General features: G+C 40.2%; 1 protein-coding gene across 1 annotated transcript in view; it reads right to left on the reverse strand.

Moving 5' to 3' along the window:
- DCTN4 (dynactin subunit 4) overlaps positions 1–12,218 on the reverse strand; it is a 30,821-nt gene extending 18,603 nt beyond the window's left edge. The window contains exons 1-5 of the mRNA XM_061151751.1: positions 12,057–12,218; positions 9,337–9,407; positions 6,813–6,991; positions 3,322–3,365; positions 1,137–1,244 (exon numbers count right to left, since the gene is read on the reverse strand). Coding sequence (XP_061007734.1) covers positions 1,137–1,244; positions 3,322–3,365; positions 6,813–6,991; positions 9,337–9,407; positions 12,057–12,191 — 537 coding nt within the window. The 5' untranslated portion in view covers positions 12,192–12,218. The remainder of the gene's footprint in view (positions 1–1,136; positions 1,245–3,321; positions 3,366–6,812; positions 6,992–9,336; positions 9,408–12,056) is intronic.
- Between the last annotated feature and the right edge of the window lie 8,032 nt (positions 12,219–20,250).

Raw genomic sequence — 20,250 nt, forward strand, 5'->3', positions numbered from 1 at the left:
TAGCAGCAGGTTGCAACAGAGACAAAAAAATGCAGGATAAGATAGAAGCAAGCTCATACAGCAGGCAGGTCATGGGGAAGTTGGGAGAGTGACAAACACACTTAATGCAAAGTCCTCCCTAAATACACTGCTGCATATGCTGATTATACCACTGGATTGTTCAAAAAACTGAGATGTCATAAAAGTCTCTGGCAAATGTGGATGCTTTGCAAGTTGTAATGTTTTATTAAATTCTAAAAGACATTTTTACATGACTCTTACCAATTCTTAGGGTTTTAATGGCTTAACTAATTCTCAGGCAGAAGCAGTACAAGAATTTATTTAACCATTACAAGTCCCATTCCCTTCAGTGTAAAACGGGAATATACCACCTACTACACAGGACTGTTGTGAGGATTAAACATAGCACTGAGTTTGATATATCACTGCCATTCAAGAAACATTATTTATTAAATGCCAACCTGCTTGGCTCCAATCAAACACACAAAAAATAAATTATTCTGGGAGCAAATAAAACTTGGGGGGACAACAGCAAAAGCTTCAAATCCTAATTTCTCACTTCTAATTGGTAGTTTACAAACTAGTAGAGAATAACTTTGATCAATAATTTCTATCAAAATTACACCTGCATATATTACTATTTAACCACAAAAGAGCTCAGTATAAAAGTCAGTATTTTTCACATTGGAGAAATATTGGGAGGTGCCAAAAAATTATGATAACTAAAGCCCAGAAATCACTATTACCAGGATGCCAAAGGTGGGTGGACTACATGTGTAACATGAATAAAATCTACCATTTGTTCATATTCCTCTGACTTTCTGTAATATGCAAAAGCTGTAAACGTGGGTGCCTACAAAACTAATAGTAGCCTCTTTAGGAAATAAGAAGATGATAGAGGGGAGTGATGGAGAAAGAAACACAAATGTACTTAAAACAAAGAACTCAAAGAGACCTAATGATATAGCAAAAGCATATCCGTTGGACTTAAACACCTATCACCTGAGGGACCTTTTTTTGCTAGCCATCATTCAGGAATCTAGAGACAATGGCCACTTTCTGAAATGTTCACCACTCTTATACCACACTGGTCTTGATCAGTGAATTAGAAATTCCTCTTTGGACCAAGTTCTCACCGAAAAAGCCAAAGGCATATAGTTTCTACGCCGTGCCAGTTTCTTGCGATCTCGCTCAACCTTCTCCTTCTGAGCAAGCTGCTGGTAATACTCAATCAGTTTGTTCATCTGTAAGAAATCAAAATATTTGAAACAGCTAACAAGAAGCTTAGGAAATTCATCAACTAAACTGACTAGACATATAATGAATAGAAAAGACACATTGAAGTGGGCAAGTTTCTCTTCCCAGAAGAGAATTTGTCTTCCTTACATGATCTATTTTCAGAATTGAAATGGAACTTTCAAGTTCAACAACAGAAGAAATGAGCAATGAAAAGGCTTGAAAATTCCACGTTCTCTTTTCACTGCTCTTTTATTTCACTGCTTACTTCCCCTCACAACCACTCCTATTTTTCTGGCATGGCCACAGAACCATTATTTCCAACAATGTGACATTTCATACTCGACTTTCTCCTTGACTCCAACACATATTTCAAAAATATACTTTCATCATAAAAGCCATACAACTGTGAAAAGTTCAAGCAATATAGAAATATAAAGAATAGAAAGTAAAATTTCTCTTTATCTCTCATGCCCACGTTCACCCTTCTCCTCACCACAGGTATCCACTACTACAGGTGAGAAATCTTTCTTACACACAGGCACAGGTATGATATTATATTCTGCATACATTAAAAAATGCATGCATAGACATACAATTTTTATATGTGCAAAATAAATATAGGTCTTTATATTTTCCATATAAGGGGGAAAAACTTGCTCTTTTTAAAACTTTTTCACTTTACGTGTGAATTTTCCACTCAGTACATATATTAATAGATTTACCTCATTCTTTTTAAAAGTTGCAGCTTATTAAATGGCACAGGTGTCCTAAAGGTATTTAACCATTTCCTCTGAGAGCACGTAAATGGTCTCCTGATACCCACTCTTGTTCTCTCAACTCAATAGTAATTATTTCTTAGAAACACTTATCTGATCCTGTCAGCTCTTCTGCTTTAAAGGCTTCTCAAATGCCTTAACTTGGTCCACATGGTTCTGCAGTTTGGCCCCAAATCCTTTTCTCCCTTCACCTACCGCAACGCTCCACCCTGGCGCACTTGCCCACTGGTCTACAACTTGCTCCTTCCACTTACAAGCTCTTTGCCTTGAGTGTTCCTCCACCCTGAATCCTTTCCCTTCTCTGCCTGTTGTCCTCAGATCCTAGTGCAATCCTCAGATGTAGACTTATCTAGTTCAAATTCCCTGTAATAAATGCTCACACGCACAGATTCTCTCTCCTTCACATTACTTTGAGTTTTTCCTTTATCTGGGGATTAATTGATTTTGTTTTCCCATCAGTCTTAAACTCTGCGAGAGGAAAGGTCATATATTCCTATTGCTCAGCATGGTCCCTGGCACACAGATGGAGCATATGCTTGATAACTCCTTGGTAACTGAATATACAGATTTTTGTGCGTGAGTACAGGTATTTCTGTAGGTCAGAGTCCAGGAAGTAGATATTGCTAAGAGACCAAGAAAGCTGTACTAGTTCACACTGACAATAGTATATGTGAAAAGGTCCAACTGGATACACTCCCATCCAGGATATTTTCAGTATTTCTAATTTTAGCTGAGGTCATAAGTGAATAATTATAAATTATTATTTAATTTCCAGTTTGACTATACAACTTCATTTCAATCACATTTCACCATCTTTCTAATATTCTGCTTCCGAGGCAACAAAATCAGTCCTAATGTACACTGCAGAGATCAATTCACTGTGAACTATTAAAGGATGTCTAAATCATGATTGCTACTGATTCCAAAAGCATCTTCTAAATTAGTGGTGTTTCCAAGACTTAAGATATGCTGATATGTTTACAGGTTGAGGATACGATATTTCTGAGAACAAAAGGACCCTTTAACTTAGTTTGTGGGTATATGGAAAACAGAAACGTATTATTTCCTTTTTCCAATTCACAAGAGTACAGAAATAAAATTACTCTTAGGTTTCTCTATTAACTTATGTCAGGCTGGAAAAAACTGCCATTATGATTTAATGTCTTACACAAGAAGCACTTTCTAAGTGTAAAAGACACCAAAACACACATCATAGATTTATAAGCCTAAGCCATATTCACTAATAAAATGGTCTTTTTCCTCATCTTTCCTCATGTCATCCTCTCTCTGATGACCCTTTACTTACCCGTTGCATGTGAGGATTTTCAGGTTCCTGCCAACCACCACTAGCTGAAAAATAAAGCAATATTAAACAAGGCTTACATAATCTGATTTTATTTTCACAAAAACAGGTCATCTGCAGGCCACAGACTTAAACTTAAAAACATAAAATCACAGAATTTTCAAGAAAGAGTCCTAGAAATTACATAGGCCAGAGTGCTCAAAATCAAATTCTTTCTTTAAATATAATGATGGTGATAATAATAACCACCACTAGGACCACCTCTACAACTAAGACATGTATAATTTCTCTGCCAGGTATGTGAAATGTATCAAACTTCATTTTATTCTCATAATAACCCTCTGAGGTAGAGACTTTCATTATTAGTCTTATTTTACAAATGAGGAAATTGAAGCTCAGAGAGTTAAATAACTTGCCCAAAGTCACAGAGACAGTAAGCAATAAAGCCAGAATTCAAACCCAGGCAGTCTGACCCCAGAGAGTTTGCCCTTACCTACAATATTGTGCAAATTGAAAACAACCTAAATGTCCATTTGGAAGAGACTAAAGAAGCAAACTGTGGTTAAGTCAGGCATTAATCACTTACTATCACTACTACATACCACAAACAAACTTGATAGAGATAAGCTGTAGCAGGACACATAAAACAAGGTTCTATTTGTTTCAAGTTGAGAAACACATTTGCTAATGGCTACATACTATGTGGAGAACTGCAAAAATACTCGAAGAACTGATGAAAACCTGAATTCAAGACTGATGACCATCTCTCTCTAGGAAACAGAAGGCAGATGGAGTGGGAGGAAGACTATACTGGGCTTACACTGTTTTGGTTCTGTTTAATTTCTTAAGCTGAGTGGTAAGTTCATGAATGTGTATTATTTTTATAAAAATAACTTTTTTTCCCAAATAAAAACGACTCCTGTTGAAGGTGACACTGTAACTCTTGGCAGGAAATGGCAGCAGTAACAACCTTTAGTACAATATTTATATTTTAAAAGTTGCTTTACTTAAGGCAAACATGAAAAATAATTATGTGAAAAAAATGTTTCAGTAATATTTTAGAAAAATCTTAAGTTTTACCTAATTGCATTTTTAGAACTGCTGATTGATTCTAAACACAAATTTAAGAGCCATTATGATCTCATTATAAGTTTTTGCACATTACTGACACAAGGGCTTACTTATAAATAAACAAATAGTTGTAACTAAAGTGGTGTCGGGGCTTCTCAGATACCAATGACATCATGGAAGAAATGAAATTATCTGTACTTCTTAAGAGCTCTGAGTATTCAATTATCACTGTCAACATAGCCTTAGAGGAGCTAGATTTCTAGAAATAAGCACAGGCTTTAAATTCTAAAAAATAAATTATCCAATCCTAATGGTTTATAGTCCAAAAAGTATCAAAAAAAGACTTACAGAGTAACAAACTGAGAAATCTATTTGGATCCCCCCCCCCCCCCCCCCCCCCCCCCCCCCCCGTTTTGTTTAATCTGATAAAAAGAAACAAAATACAAACATGGAAAAAATACACTTTAACTCACTGAACTAAGTGCCACTTTGAGGTTGTTTTTCACATCTAACTTAAATTCATAAACAAATTTAAACAATCTACTTGCTACACTGACATTAAAACACAAATATTTACTGACAATCTAAAAAGATGGTACAGAAACTTTCCAATATAAATCATATTTCAGGAAATACCTACCCACCAACAAACACTTTAAGAAACTTGTTTGTTAACTTTCTGTTTTTGAAGAATGTTTTATCAAAATAATGTATGAAATTAGGAAAATAACCAAGAGCTCAGGCATTCTACACCAAAGGGCAAACTCAAGAAAATCAAGAATTAAGTTTTAAGAACAGAGTTGAATCTGAAAGAACTTCACCCATTTTTACTACCAAATTATATGAGAAACTATAGGAAATTTTTACCTAATGTCCATCTTCATTTGAGTTACATCAAATAACATAATTTTTTAATTGGCTTCCTCGTGTATTAGTAAGCTGATATTTTTTCAAACTTTAAACATTTTGTATTGGGGTACAGCCAATTAACAATGTTGTGGCAGTCTCAGGTGAAGAGCGAAGGGACTCAGCCATATATACACATGTACCCATCCTCCTCCAAACCTCCCTCTCATCCAGGCTGGCACATAACACTATACATGTGCTATACAATATGTGCTATACAACAGGTCCTTGTTGGTAAGTTGACATTTTTAATGAAAACCTAAAAATGGTAATTTTTAACAAGTCTAAAAAATTTCAGAAAATTAATGAAATTTCAGAAAGAAAAAAGACAATGGAGAGTTAGCAGTGCTACTGTTTATATAAAAAATAATAGCAACTCAAGATTCTGAACTGACTGTAATAAAGAGTGTTTCTCTGTTATTAACCATGGAGTACAGAAAATGAAAAAATAAAGGAAGCTTCCTAATAAAGATTAAGGGCAACCTCTGCTTTGAAACACAAAAATGATGGAGAGGTAATTAACATTTTAGACTGTCTTTAGGTCCAAACACACATAACTTTTCTGTAACACTTATGATATATATGGAGAAGGAAATGGCAACCCACTCCAGTGTTCTTGCCTGGAGAATCACAGGGATGGGGGAGCCTGGTGGGCTGCCGTCTATGGGGTCGCACAGAGTCAGACACGACTGAAGTGACTTAGCAGCAGCAGCAGCAGCATGATATATATAGATGTCTCTTTAAGCATGTGTTTGAATGCTCCAGGATAGATACCTGGACATGGAATTTTTGGATAAAAGAATAAAAGCAATTTAAAAGTTTAATAAATGTCAAACTGCTCTCTAAGGTGGTAGCAGACAAAAAAACTTTTCCTCTATTTCTGTCACACTACCAGATTTTTACAATTTTGCCAAATCAATGGACTAAGTTTTAATATGCATTTTCCTGATTACTAGTAAAACTGAAACATATCCTTTTGCATATTTATTGACTTTAAAAAATCATCTCACTAAGTTGTGTGCAAAAAATAAATTCCAATGATTTGTGCACATTTTGGTTATTGAACATTTTTATATCCATTTCTGAGGGCTGCTGTTCATATTCTTTGACAATTTTTTTTTTCTCTTGGGTAGCTTCCCTACTGATTTATAAGGGTTCCTTATTTTTGGTTATTTATCTGTAGTCTGTTAAATATAAGATTTGCCACTTTAATCCTTTAAGTTTGTTCATGGTGTGTTTCACCATCAGCAGCAATTATTTTTTATGAAGAACATTAATCTTTTGATTCTAAAAATACCTGTCAGATATATAAATGCTATTTTACCAACCTTAAGAATACCCAGTTTTCAATGAAATATCATGGTCATAAATGTGAGAATTTGGGAACATAGAAGTTTAGTGGCAGAATACTCTGAATTTATCTCCTACCTCCCAACAAGTAACAGAATTCATCATTTGTGTGCAACTACAACTCTGTTGATTTCACAAAATCTCATGCTGAAGTCCACCTCACTCACCCACAGATTTATCTGCCATGCCCACATCTCTAGATGTCCAGCGACAAAATCCACAGGCCAAATAGTAGGCTTTCTTCATGGTGGTCTTGGCTGGGTCATCTGGAAGCTGTGTGGAGATGCTTGTTGCCCGAGTGGAGAGGGTGTGCATACAGCCAGGACAGTCAAAGCAGTTGGCACATCTAGAATACAACAAACAACCACTGATTCATTCAACAAGTATTTACCAAGCACCTACTACGTTCAAGATATTCTTCTATATGTCAGGAATTCAAGAGAGAACTATAAGGGAAGGGTGACTCTCAAACAAAAAGAAATCAAAAGTACTCTGAAGATACTCTTATAAACTGTTTTAAAATTTCAAAAGCATTACATGCTAATTATTTTTTAAAATGGGCAGTCATCACCCAAGTTCCCGAATAACTACAGCATGACCCAAGCCTATTCACAGAGGGAATCACTGTTAACAGTCTGGAGTTCACTTTTAGACTCTTCTTATGCTTGCACAGACCACAAAGATTCTGTGGGACAAAGAAACGTCACAGCTTATGACTTTAGAGAGGACAGACCAATTGCACAATGGAAAACTGAGAGGCAACAATTCAACAAGCTCTGACACTGGGTTTGGAAAATAACTGCTTGTTTGCCATGCCAGAGAGCTGAAACAGATATCAAATAATGCTACCAAGGTGAAATGGTTCAGAAGGGTGGCATTTTCAGGGCTTTCGGTTCTCTTCAGGCATTACTTTTCCTAGTGAACCAGCCAACATTCCCCTACAGGGGCCTCCATGCCTTTTTGTTTTTCTAGTAGAAAGTTTTCTACTTTCCTACCACCTGAGATTATCAAGATTGTACCTTCAGTCACAGACTTGCTCTAAAGTTCCATAACTCCAATTTTCTGTGATATTTTGCTACTGGACAATATCCTCAAGTAAGGATAATAATAGTAACTACCTTAAAAGGATAAGGACTTCCCTGGTGGCTCAGACGGTAAAGTGTCTGTCTACAATGAGGGAGACCAGGTTTTGATCCCTGGGTCGGGAAGATTCCCTGGAGAAGGAAATGGCAACCCACTCCAGTACTATTGCCTGGAAAATCCCATGGACAGAGAAGCCTGGTAGGCTACAGTCCATGGGGTCACAAAGAATCGGACACGACTGAGAGACTTCACTTTCACTTAAAGGGATACTTTGAGGATTAAATGATAAAATAAAGGTATGGATGGCATACAAAGCTGGTTTATATGGAGCTGTTTCTCTAGGACAGGAAGGACAAATAGTGGTTTATATCCATGGAGGTACAAAGGTGTGACTGGTTGCAAACGACTTCCACACCATGCTAAAAATCAAAATGGCACCAGTAACAATGAGCATATCTACTACTCAGATCTTGATTTTTTAACACCAATCTCTAGTAAAAGGTACCAGGGCTCCTTGGAGAAATGGCTCTGGAACAGAAAATACAGATGAGCCTGGAGTAAGTAGGAAAGTTCTCAAACAACTGAATAACACTTCCCTCCCCCTCAATGCCATAAAATGATGGGGGTATGCCAAAGGGAGACCGAAATCTACTAAAAAAGGGTTATAAGAGCCAAAGCTGGAACAACCTGAGTTAAAAAAAAAAAAATAGTAGTATTGGAGTATAATCTGAAGTATACAAAAATATTCACAAGTCCACGCTGCTTTAAGTAAATGATTAAATAAATAAAAAAGGGAAAAGAGAAAAATCTTCCATGCAAAAGAATTCCAAGTAATTCATGAAGACAGCTCTCATGGAAGGGAAGCATAACTTGCTACTAGTTAAGTGTGGGCTGTATTAGTACATTTCCTTCCAAGAGTATGATATGGAAAAGGAAAAAAAGAAAAGAGTAACTTAACATCAGAAAAATCTGACAAACAATAGCTCAAGCCAAGTAATCAAGGTTAACATCTACAGTGAAAAGTCATATTGGTGGTATATACCCCTGATATGATGTGGTGAGAGATGCACTTTACCTATGTGATCCTCTTCCCCAAAACACATTCTCTTAGATGATGACAAAAGCATCAGACAACTTCCAATCAAGGGACATTCTATAAAATATCTTACCAGTACTTCTCAAAACCAAGGAAAGTCTAACAAATTTTCACAGCAAGAGAAGCCTAAAGAGATATGACTATTAAATACAATGTGGGTATCCTGAATAGGATCCTAGAACAGAAAAATGAGATTAGAAGAAAAATTGAGGAAATCCAAATTTAATAATAATGCTACCAATAACATTCATTAATTGAGACAAATAATACCATACTAATAGATGACATTTACAATAGGGGAGAATGGGTAAAGATTAAAGGGAATTCTCTGTATCATCTTCACAGTTATCTTAAGTCCAAAACTGTTATAAAATACAATTTTTTTTTTAATGGAAGTGTCATCTTTGGCAAAAAACGATGCTAAAAAAAGAAAAACAGCTAATTTCATGTGTTTTCTTACCAGCTATTAAAATTTAGCTGTGGAAAATAGGAAAAATGGATCCCAGTCTTACCTATTCTTTTTTAGTTTGGCTTCAGCCGATGGCATATTTTCTAAACAACTGGGACAATAATGGGAGTCCACCTAGAATGAAACAAGAAATCAAAAAATCATCTTGGCTTGTGTACATACCTATAACAAATAGTGAAATTTAAAATACATTATTCTGCAGCAGAAGGTGAGAGACCATCGTTCTGGCAAAGAACTTGGACTGTTTCCAGCATAGGGTTTATTCTTACAAAAATCCCCTGTTTTTTTCTTAACCTCTCAATTTCCTGAAATCCTTCTGTTTTTCTTTTCTGAATTTCCCTATTCCCTTTCACCAGGGTTTTATGTATTAGACACGTTAAAATACGTTTATGTTAAAGAAGACTCTAACAAATAATCCAATTTATGAAGCTGTGATCAAATATCCTTTTATCTACTCTAGCTTTATGGGACTGCAATAACTGGACCACACTTTAATGGTTAAGAGAGATTTTAAAAGTTCTCTCGTTACTGACGTATTACATGTTCACTGAAGGAAAGCATAAATTAACAGTTAGAAAGTTAGCTATAGTCAACCAACTAGAGATTTTTAAATGGCAAATTAAACCACTAAGTTAATAAGATAGTCTTATTGTATTTAGCTCGAAAACACAGTATAAAAATTAAATTCACTGTATTTTTTTAAGGACTGAATAATTATTTCCTTTAATGTAGGAAGACCCTATTTGATAATTCTAGAGCTCTGGGCATCTGCAGATGGAAAGACAGATTCACCCGAACATAAATACTATGACAGAAACTGGTTTCTGTTTTTATCATCTGCTTATAAACAGAACCCCTTTGAAAGATAAAGTTGCTGCTCAAATAGTCACCAGGAACACAAAATACAGTCCTGTTAACTTATATTTGCACTTACTCATCATAAAAGGCAAAATGTTATTCACTCCATTTTGTTCCTTTCTGAATTATGCTCCTCTCTTCAAGTGCAGCTCCAATTCCAGGCTCCCCATTAGAACTTTCTGGACTGCTTCAGCCTTCATTGGCATCATCCTCCCCCAAACCCTAATGCCTTCTGTTTCTCAGGTGCACACCAGTCCATAAAAAATACAGACTGAATGTAATAGCTGACGGTGTCCTTACAGATTATGAAAACTAGCTCCCTATCGATCACCAAATGAGAATCTAGTCTAATTCTGGAGGTGAAGCTGGGACAGGGGGGCATCACAGAGAAAGGAGCTGCCAAAGGGATAAGCATACAAAGTGCTAATAGAGAAAAACAAATGCTGTATATGAAACAGCATTGATTTCTCTTTTTCCCTTGTGTTATTTAACTGCTTTCTCTGACTATTCTGAATAGTATGAAAAATATTCTCAATAGTAATTAATAATGTGTAAAATGGCTTATAGTATAGGACATATTCTCATAAGCATTTTTAACAGTCCAGGGATCCTGACTGAAGTCCATTGAATCAGGCTGCTTGGTTTCAAATCCTGGTCCTTCCTCAAATTTTTGGCTGTGTGACATACTGCAAACATTATGTGTTTCTTTAACTGTGAAGTACAAGAGGCATCAGTCACTTCAGTCCTGTCCTACCCTTTGCGACCCCTGGGCTGTAGCCCACCAGGCTCCTCTGTCCATGAGATTCTCCAAGTAAGAATACTTAAGTCAGTTGTCATGCCCTCCGCCAGGGGATCTTCCCCATCCGGGTATCGAACTAGCGTCTCCTGCATTGCAGGCGGATTCTTTACGGACTGAGCCAAACCTCTAACGGTAAAGTGTTTTGTTTTTTTTTTTTAAAGATATTTATTCTGTTGGTTTGTAGAATGATTAAAGGAGATTATGTAAAGCACATGGCATACAGAAAGTACTGAATAAGCAGAAACTATGTATTATTAATACTAATCAGCTTTTCCTTCAGGAGCCTGCAAGTAACTCAAGAGCAGGATTTATGTCTTAACCCGTCTTTTAATCCCCAAAGCTTACTGAATGAACACGTGCCAAGTGCTGCAGACGTTTTGGGGCTTTGTTATTCGTTGATGATTTTTTTCCCCCAGGGTGGGGTCTTTTACACTCTGAGCAATCCCACCTCCAACGCCCACTTGTATCAGTGAAGGACAGAAATGTACCCCCAGAAGAAGGGCCATAAATATCATACTTTGAGCTTTTTAAACAACAGATCCGATTCTAAGCGCTTTTCAGTCAGCTCACCCCATCCCAACCCTCTTCTCTGCTGCAGGCCTTGGGCTGGGCCGGGAAACAGAACAAGGCAGTCAGAAGGCCCGGTTTCTGCCCAAGGAGGCGCAGAACTTCCAGGATGGGAGGCGCTTGGATGAGAACGATCGCGGACTTTCCCACTACCTCAATCAATCCTGTAAAGACTGTATCTCGCCCCTCAAGGGGCCTTAACTAAGCACCCCCACATCTTTTCCCCCCACAACCCGCCCAATTACCAAACCCCGCAGCAGATGGCCAGGGTCCCCAAAGTCTAGTTTGTCCAATCAGAAGACACTCTAGAACAGAAAGGCCGCTCAGCCCCACCCAAGGCAGCGCCTCCTTTCCAAGTGACAAATTGTAAGCAAATTAAATCATAGACAAAACTGAGTGACGGAAGGCAAAGCCAATCAGCATGCTAGGAAAATGACTACCCGCCTCCAACCGGCGGAACTTCCCCGCTGGTCGCGGTGACTAGGGGGAACGCCTCCCCCATCCCCCAACAGACACTCTTCATGGGACGACTGCGTTACCTCGTGAGACACACATTCCAGCGACCGCAGATCGCTACAATAGCGGCAGAAGTAAAGCTGCGACAGCGGGGCCCGAACCTTCTTTTCTCCCTGGACTAGGTAGAGAACCCGCTCCGATTGCAGCAAGGACGCCATCTTGCGGGGGAGGAGTCAACGACGCTCCCGTCGTATCACGTGACCCGAGGGCCGGCGTTTCCCTAGCTTCCTTCCTTACGTCTTTCAACGTAGACTTTGACGTAAGCTTTCCGAGCAAGTGGGGCTTTGCGCAGGACGAAAGTCAAAATGCGCATGCTCAGCTGGGATACCAGCTTTCTCCCCCAGTTTGGGGCCTGTCCCACCAACCTCGGCTCCGCAAGCTCGTTCCCCTCCAGCATTTTTGTGAGTGTCAACCGCCCGGACGGAGCTCAGACCGTTGTTTTGCTAGATGTGGAGTCGCAGATCAAATCCGGACAGACTCAATACTGTTCTTTCCTTCATTTCTAACAGGAAGGTTGCTCTTTTATTTACAACTGCCTCTCCCGCCCTCACCTTCCAAACAAATCTCCAGAAGTTAGATGGAGGGTTTCTGAGACAGAGTTTCTTGGGAACTAGAAAACTGAGAGTCCACACCAGCACTTCCTTCCGACAATCTTACTGTTGACCTATAGGAAACTCTCACAGATATTATCTCTTTTGAAGTTTCTTAGATCGAGCTCTTACACGCAGAAGCTATATCTCATTTCCTGGTTTTCCATATTTAGCATTAGAGTCAAGTCTATATTGTGGATGTTAATGAAGGAATGAAATCAATGAACAGTGTTGCTAGGTGTCATTTACATTTTTCTAGTGCATGCATTAAGGCTTAGACATGTAAAACGACCACTTAGAACTGTGCTGGCAGAGACTGGAGCCCATGTTACCAGCTTCAGTTCACTGCTTTCCTCTTTGTACTACAATTGAAAGTGAAAGTCCCTCAGTAGTGTCCAGCTCTTTTCAACCCCGTGGACTATACCCATGAAATTCTCCAGGCCAGAATACTGGAGTGGGTAGCCTTTACCTTCTCCAGGGCATCTTTCCAATCCAGGGATTGAACCCAGATCTCCTGCATTGCAGGTGGATTCTTTACCAGCTAAGCCACAAGGGAAGCCCAGTGTTGTATTAATACCTGTCTGATACTAGAGTTGGTGACTGAGAAGAAATAGAACTGAATAGTAATAATAGTTAACATTTATTGAGCACTTACTGAAGGCAGGACGCTGAGTCAAAACTATGTAGTCTCATTTAATTTTCACCGGAACTCCAGAAGGCAGGTGCTATCATTATTTTTATCTCACAGGGCAAAAATGAGTAGGCTATCCATTGAGATCCCAGTTGCTCTTCTCTTCTCCCTGGAAAGCCTGGCCATAACTGGGGTAGACTGAGATTCCTCTGCTCTGTGACTAGTAGTCACCAGTAGTAGAATCCCTAATGCATAGGGTAGTGACCAGCCTGGGCCCTGGGCAGCAGCAAGGCCCAGGCACTGGCATGGGAGGCAGGCACTGGGAACAGAAGGGGAAAGTGAGTCACAGGAAGATACCTGGCTTCATTTCTGAGGCACACAGGACCAGCCTGCCTTAGTGGTGCTGGCAGGTTTTTACCAAAACAGACAACAGCCACAGGTTGGAGTTTGCTGATGCGTGCTATAGCCTCCAGGGGTAGTAGACTGGGTAACTGAGGATTATCATATACTAGAAAGATCCTAGTTCAATCCTTGTAGTTTTCAAATGGAGGAAATGAAGCCCCGAGAGTCAAAGGAACATGCCCCAGGTTTTCTCACTCCTGGTAGAGTAGTATTCTGTTTTCTGATTCCACAAATGCAGTTCCTCTCACACTATGTCAGTTCATTCATATTTACAGTTGAGTAGGAAACCAGTTGCTGTTCTAAAAAGAGAAGAAAGCAAATGCAAGGGAAAGTGGAACCTTAATGGATAGCCTACTCATTTTTGCCCTGGAAGTTTCCCATTTGGGACACATGAGTTTCCCATCTCTAGAATGCTCTCTGCTTGTCTTCAACAGGAATTTCCCAAGCATACCTCAAGCCTAACCAAGGCTTGTCCCCTTCCCCTTACTCCCTCTGCTTGATAGACTAACCGTTTCAGTTCAGTTCAGTCACTCAGTCATGTCCAACTCTTTGTGACCCCATGGACTGCAGCATTCCAGGCTTCCCTGTCCATCACCAACTCTCAGAGCTTGCTCTAACTCATGTCCATCGAGTTGGTGATGCCATCCAACCATCCCATCCTCTGTCATCCTCTTCCCCTCCTGCCTTCAGTTTGTCCCAGCATCAGGGTCTTTTCCAATGAATCAGTTCTTTGCATCAGGTGGCCAAAGTATCGGAGTTTCAGGTTCAGCATCAGTCCTTCCAATGAATATTCAGGACTGATTTCCTTTAGGGTTGACTGGTTTGATTTCTTTGCAGTCCAAGGGACTCTCAAGAGTCTTCTTCAGCACCACACAAAAGCATCAATTCTTCAGCACTAAGCTTTCTTTATAGTCCAACTCTCACATCCATACATGACTGCTGGAAAAACCATAGCTCTGACTATTTGGACCTTTGTCTGTAAAGTAATGTTCCTGCTTTTTAATATGCTGTCTAGGTTTGTCATAGCTTTTTTTCCAAGGAGCAAGCGTCTTTTAATTTCATGGCTGCAGTCACCATCTGCAGTGATTTTGGAGCCCAAGAAAATAAAGTCTGTAACTGTTTCCATTGTTTTCCCATCTATTTGCCATGAAATGATGGGACTGGATGCCATGGTCTTCATTTTTTGAATGCTGAGATTTAAGCCAGCTTTTTCACTCTCCTCTTTCATCAAGAAGCTCTTTAGTTCCTCTTCACTTTCTGCCATAAGGGTGGTGTCGCCTGCATATCTGAGGTTATTGATATTTCTCCCTGCAATCTTGATTCCAGCTTGTGCTTCATCCAGCCCGGCATTTCTCATGATGTACTCTGCATAGAAGTTAAATAAGCAGGGTGACAATATACAGCCTTGATGTACCCCTTTCCCAATTTGGAACCAGTTGGTTGTTCCATGTCTGGTTCTAACTGTTGCTTCTTGACCTGCATACAGATTTCTCAGGAGGCAGGTAAGGTGTTCTTGTATTCCTGTCTCTTTAAGAATGTTCCACAGTTTGTTGTGATCCACACAGTCAAAGGCTTTAGCGTAGGCAGTGAAACAAAAGTAGGTGTTTTTCTGGAACTCTCTTGCTTTTTCTATTATCCAATGGATGTTGGCAATTTGATCTCTGGTTCCTCTGCCTTTTCTAAATCTAGCTTGAACATCTGGAATTTCTCAGTTCACATACTGTTGAACCCTAGCTTAGAGAATGTTGAGTGTTGTTTGCTAGCGTGTGAGATGAGTTCAATTGTGCAGTAGTTTGAACATTCTTTGGCATTGCCTCTCTTTGGGATTGGAATGAAAATTGACTTTTTCCAGTCCTGTGGCCACTGCTGAGTTTTCCAAATTTCCAAATGTTACTCTGTAGCAGCATGAAACACTTCCTCTGTGCTCTGCTGAGGATGCAGGGAGCTGAGATGGTCATCCTTTTTTGGCTGGAGTTTGCAGAGGTGACTTCAGGTTAAACACTACAGCTGTTACCCAGTAGCTGCTGGTGCTGAAGGCAGACCTCAGGCCCCTCAGGTGCTGGCTCATAAGAGATAGTTTATGACCATGCATTCTCTGTGCCACTGATCCCTTACTCCCGCTTGTTTGTCCACTCACCCCTGGGAACTCGCAACTGACACAAGAAGTCATAGCTCTCAGTGAGATAAGGGCAAAGCCATGGAACTATAGAGCCAAAAGTGACCTTAGAGATTAATTAATCCTCTACCCTTATTTTCAAGATGGAGAGCTGAAGCCCAGAGAAGGGAAGAGATCCACCCCCAGATTCCCAAAGGATGTTAGAGGTGAAGCTAAGGCTTGAATGCAGATCCCTGTTCCAACTTTATAGCCTTTCCACACTTAGCTGGACTTCCATCTCTCTATAGTTCACCTTCCAACCCTAAAGCTTGCTTCCAGGAGACCACCAGTGTATTGCTTGAATTGAATAAAAGAGAATTGAAAATTAGATTCCAGCCTAACTCAGTAATACAATCTTCAACTATCTGACACCCCTAAATTAAAAAAAAAAATTTTTTTTGTCTTTAAGTAACTTCTTTAAGAAGGTAAAGGAAGAAAGAGGAGAAGGAGGCTGGTCACAATTTTAAATAGGGTGGTCAGGGTTGGGCTCATGAGAAGGTAAGACAGGAGCAAAGATTTGAAGGAGGTGGGGAATGGACCAGGTGGCCATCTGGGGAAAGAGGTTTCCAAGCAGAGTCTGAGCAGTTTCTAAGGCCTAACTGAGGAATGGCAGGGAGGCAGTGGGGCTGAGGAGTGAGCAAGTGGGAGAGGTAAAAGGGTGCAGCTCATGTAGGATCTTGAAAGCATTTGAATGACATTGGATTTTGCTTTGAAAGATGTAGGGAGCCATTACAGGATTTCAAACAGAGCAGTGATATGAGCTAACCTACATTTAACAAGGGTCACTCTGGATGCTGTTTTGGGAATGGACTTCAGAGGAAGAAGGATAGAAGCAGGGGTTCAGTCTGGAGATTACTGCAGTGACCCAAGTAACAGGCAACAGTGTCATGGACCAGGGATTCTGACTGTATTTTGAAGTAGACCTCACAGGATTTCCTGATGCCAAACTCTGGAAAGACGTGTATAGAGACTGGCATATGAAGGGTAGTTTGGAGTCTCATCAGAGATGTCCTTGTTGGGCTGGGGGAAAATCCATTTCATGGTTTGGCCAAATTCAGCTGCTGGGAGATTATTTCCTCAGAAATTATCAAGACTCCCTGTTTCTTGTGCTGGAGATCAAAAAAAAAAAGCATCACGGAAAGGATTAGACAGTTTTATGTTTAAAGGAAGCGGATGAAGCTAGTTTGTTTGGTCTCTAGTTAACTGTGTTCCAAGTCACAAAACATGATGATTGCCACACAGGAAAGCATATTTCACAAGAGGCCCAGAGAAGGAGCCAGCCCATTAACAAACTCATGAATCAGATCTTCAGAGCTCCAGCTCAGGCTGAGAATGGGAAACTGGTGTGGGAGCACCCAACCCATTTGCAATGGTGCCAAGAACTCTTCCAAACAAGTTTTGCCCTTCATCGTGCAGGTAAAGTGTGTTGAAAGTTAAAGCGAACATGACAGAACATGATAAATTGCTACCTGTTTTTGTTCTGAGGCCACAGAGTTTAGCCCAGTCTCTTCATTTACAAGTGAGAAAACAGTTCCAGAGGGAGGAAGAGTTTGTCTGAAGTTACATGGATCTCTGGCTTACTTAGTGAACACTGAGCTGCTTTCTTTTATTATGTTTGGACGACTGGGATCTCCAGGCTTTCCCACCCTCTCATCTGTGCCTCTTGAGTGCCTCTTACAGCTCATTTCTGGGAAGCTCTTTTAGATTTTGAGCTGTTGCTTCGCATCAGAGAATCTTTCTGCCCTCCCAGGGAAGTTCAATGGGATATTTTGTTACTTTTGACTACCTGTAGAAGCCAGCCTGCAACTTGTCCTTCAGTTTTGTTATACCCTTGTGTATTCCCCTTCCTCATTGTACCAGGTGTGGTCTGTGTGACCAATAGCATACAACAGAAGTGACACTTGTGAGATTACATTATGAAAGTCTGTGGTTTCCATGCGGGGTGCCCTCTTAGATTACTTGTTTGGGATAAGTAAGCTGCTGTTTTGTGAGCAGCCCTATGGAGAGGCTTGTGTGGTAAGGAACTGAAGCCTCTGCCAAGAGCCAGTGAGGACCAAGGCCTGCCAACAACTAATGTGTGAGCTTGGAAGTGCATTCTCCCATTCTAGTCAAGTATTGAGATGACTGCAAACCCAGCTGATAGCCTGACTGCAATCTCTTGAGAGACCTTGAGTTAGAACCACCTATCTAAGCAGCTCCTGCACTTCTGACACTCAGAAACTGTGAGATAATCAATGGTTGTTTTAAGCTGCTAACTTTTTTTTTTAAGACAGGGTTCAGTATCAATTTTATTCTGACTCTTTCACTTTTAAAAAATGTAAATGCTAAGAAGTTTTGTTCACAAGAATAGGTAGGAAGAAATGAAAAGTGTTTCTCACAGCACTGTCACACAATTCTTTGAGTTATGTACCAAAAATTGATTTCCTCTGAGTTATGTACCAAAAATTCCATCATGATCCTCAAAAATTAATTTTCATGATTCATTAACTGACAATTCCATTAGTCACTTCAACAATTTTGTTGAAAGCAAAGAATTAGCAACCACTTGTGTTACAAAAGGTCCTGTTAGGCAGAGGTTAGAGTCATTCATTTTTCCACATTAACACTCTTGTTTTGGCTGGCCCTGTTGTTTGGTGCTCAGAGGTTTCTGCCCCCTGGGACAATGCACCAAGGTTAGCCACATGGGGGGTAAAGGGGAAAGAGGATTGTGTTTCTTCTATAAAATGAGAGAAGGGCTGTTGAGAAAGAGGAGGTGGGGAAGGAGAACCTACCTGTCAGAAACTCAGGTACATCATTTAAGGAAGTCAGTTGAGTTCAATTCAGTCACTCAGTCATGTGTCACTCTTTGCGACCCCATGGACTGCAGCACGCCAGGCTTCCCTGTCCATAACCAACTCCCAGAGACTACTCAAACTCATGTCCATTGAGTTGGTGATGCCATCCAACCATCTCATCCTCTGTCATCCCCTTCTCCTCCTGCCTTCAGTCTTTCCTAGCATCAGGGTCTTTTCCAATGAGTCAGCAGCTCTTTACATCAGGTGGCCAAAGTATTGGAGCTTCAGCTTTAGCATCAGTCCTTCCAGTGAATATTCAGGACTGATTTCCTTTAGGATGGACTGGTTGGATCTCCTTGCAGTCCATGGGACTCTCAAGAGTCTTCTTCAACACCACAGTTCAAAAGCATCAATTCTTTGGTAGTCAGCTTTCTTTATGGTCCAACTCTCACATCCATACATGACTAATGGAAAAAGCATAGCTTTGATTATTTGGACCTTTGTTGGTAAAGTAATGTTTCTTCTTTTTAATATGCTGTCTAGGGTAGGAATTCAAGAGTCTAGAAAATGTTTCCTTTACAACTGAATGTGCCCATGGACTTGTGGCAACTCTTCATGTTGCCATGAAGAACATACATACATATCTATCACACTTTTTTCATCCTTTCCTTCATGGGTGGATACTTGTTTTGGCTACTGTAAATAATGCTGTAATGAACACAGGGGTGCAGATCTCTTTTCAAGTTAGTGCCTTCTTTTTCTTCTGATAAGCTGCTAAATTTTCAGTACGTTGTAACACAGGAATAGGTAACATAACCAGCTTCGTTTCCTACTACAACAATTAGTCTTTTTTGCACTGCCACTTGCCGCTCCATCTCTGTCCCCCCACCATCCTTGTCTCATCACCTTGTGCCTTCACATGTATCCTCATCACAAACACTCCTGAGGTCAAACTCAGAAGTCATCAAACCTGCTAGACTACACATGGTACCAGTTGGAGCGGATTGTGGACTTAACTTGGAATTTGAGAAAAGCTGAATAAAGCAACTACTTGCAAAAGTGTAAGTAGGGCAGAGGGTAAGGAATATCGTAGGGCTAGTAGAGGTAGGCTGCTGTTTACGGCCTGTCGCCTGATGGAATAAGGTGAGGGAGCACTAGTTGGCACCTGGAGACAGAGAGAACTCTGTGAAGAAGGCCCCCTGACAGGAGTTGGACCTGTCGGTCCTGGACCCAGCCAGGCATTGACATGCCAGCTGGGAGGGTAGAATGCAAAACACCTCAGTTCCTGCTGGTGCTTCTCTCTCAGTAAATCCAGCAGGAAGACATCAAGGAAACCTATGTTAGTTTGGCTTCCTTTAGAAGACTATGCAATAAAGGCATAAGTAAAAGTCATTCATTTGAGAGGTTCAGGGTAAACTAGTAGAGAAGGGAGGAAGTGATGTGGGGAAGAGAAAGTAGCCAGGAAGACTAAGTTATACTAAACCAACTATCAGAGTGGGCGCCTGGAGCTGAGTCCCACAGAGCAACTCAGGGAAACAACATAAATGCACGCCTCATAAGGGTCTCATCATTTCTGCCGTTACAGAACTCCATCAAAGGGTGAGGGGGTGGGGGTGTTTATACCTCTAAAGTCTGTGGTTGAGAGCTGTTCCTGGGGATGACTGT

This window comes from Dama dama, chromosome 9, assembly GCF_033118175.1.
Source record: "Dama dama isolate Ldn47 chromosome 9, ASM3311817v1, whole genome shotgun sequence".
Taxonomy (NCBI): domain Eukaryota; kingdom Metazoa; phylum Chordata; class Mammalia; order Artiodactyla; family Cervidae; genus Dama; species Dama dama.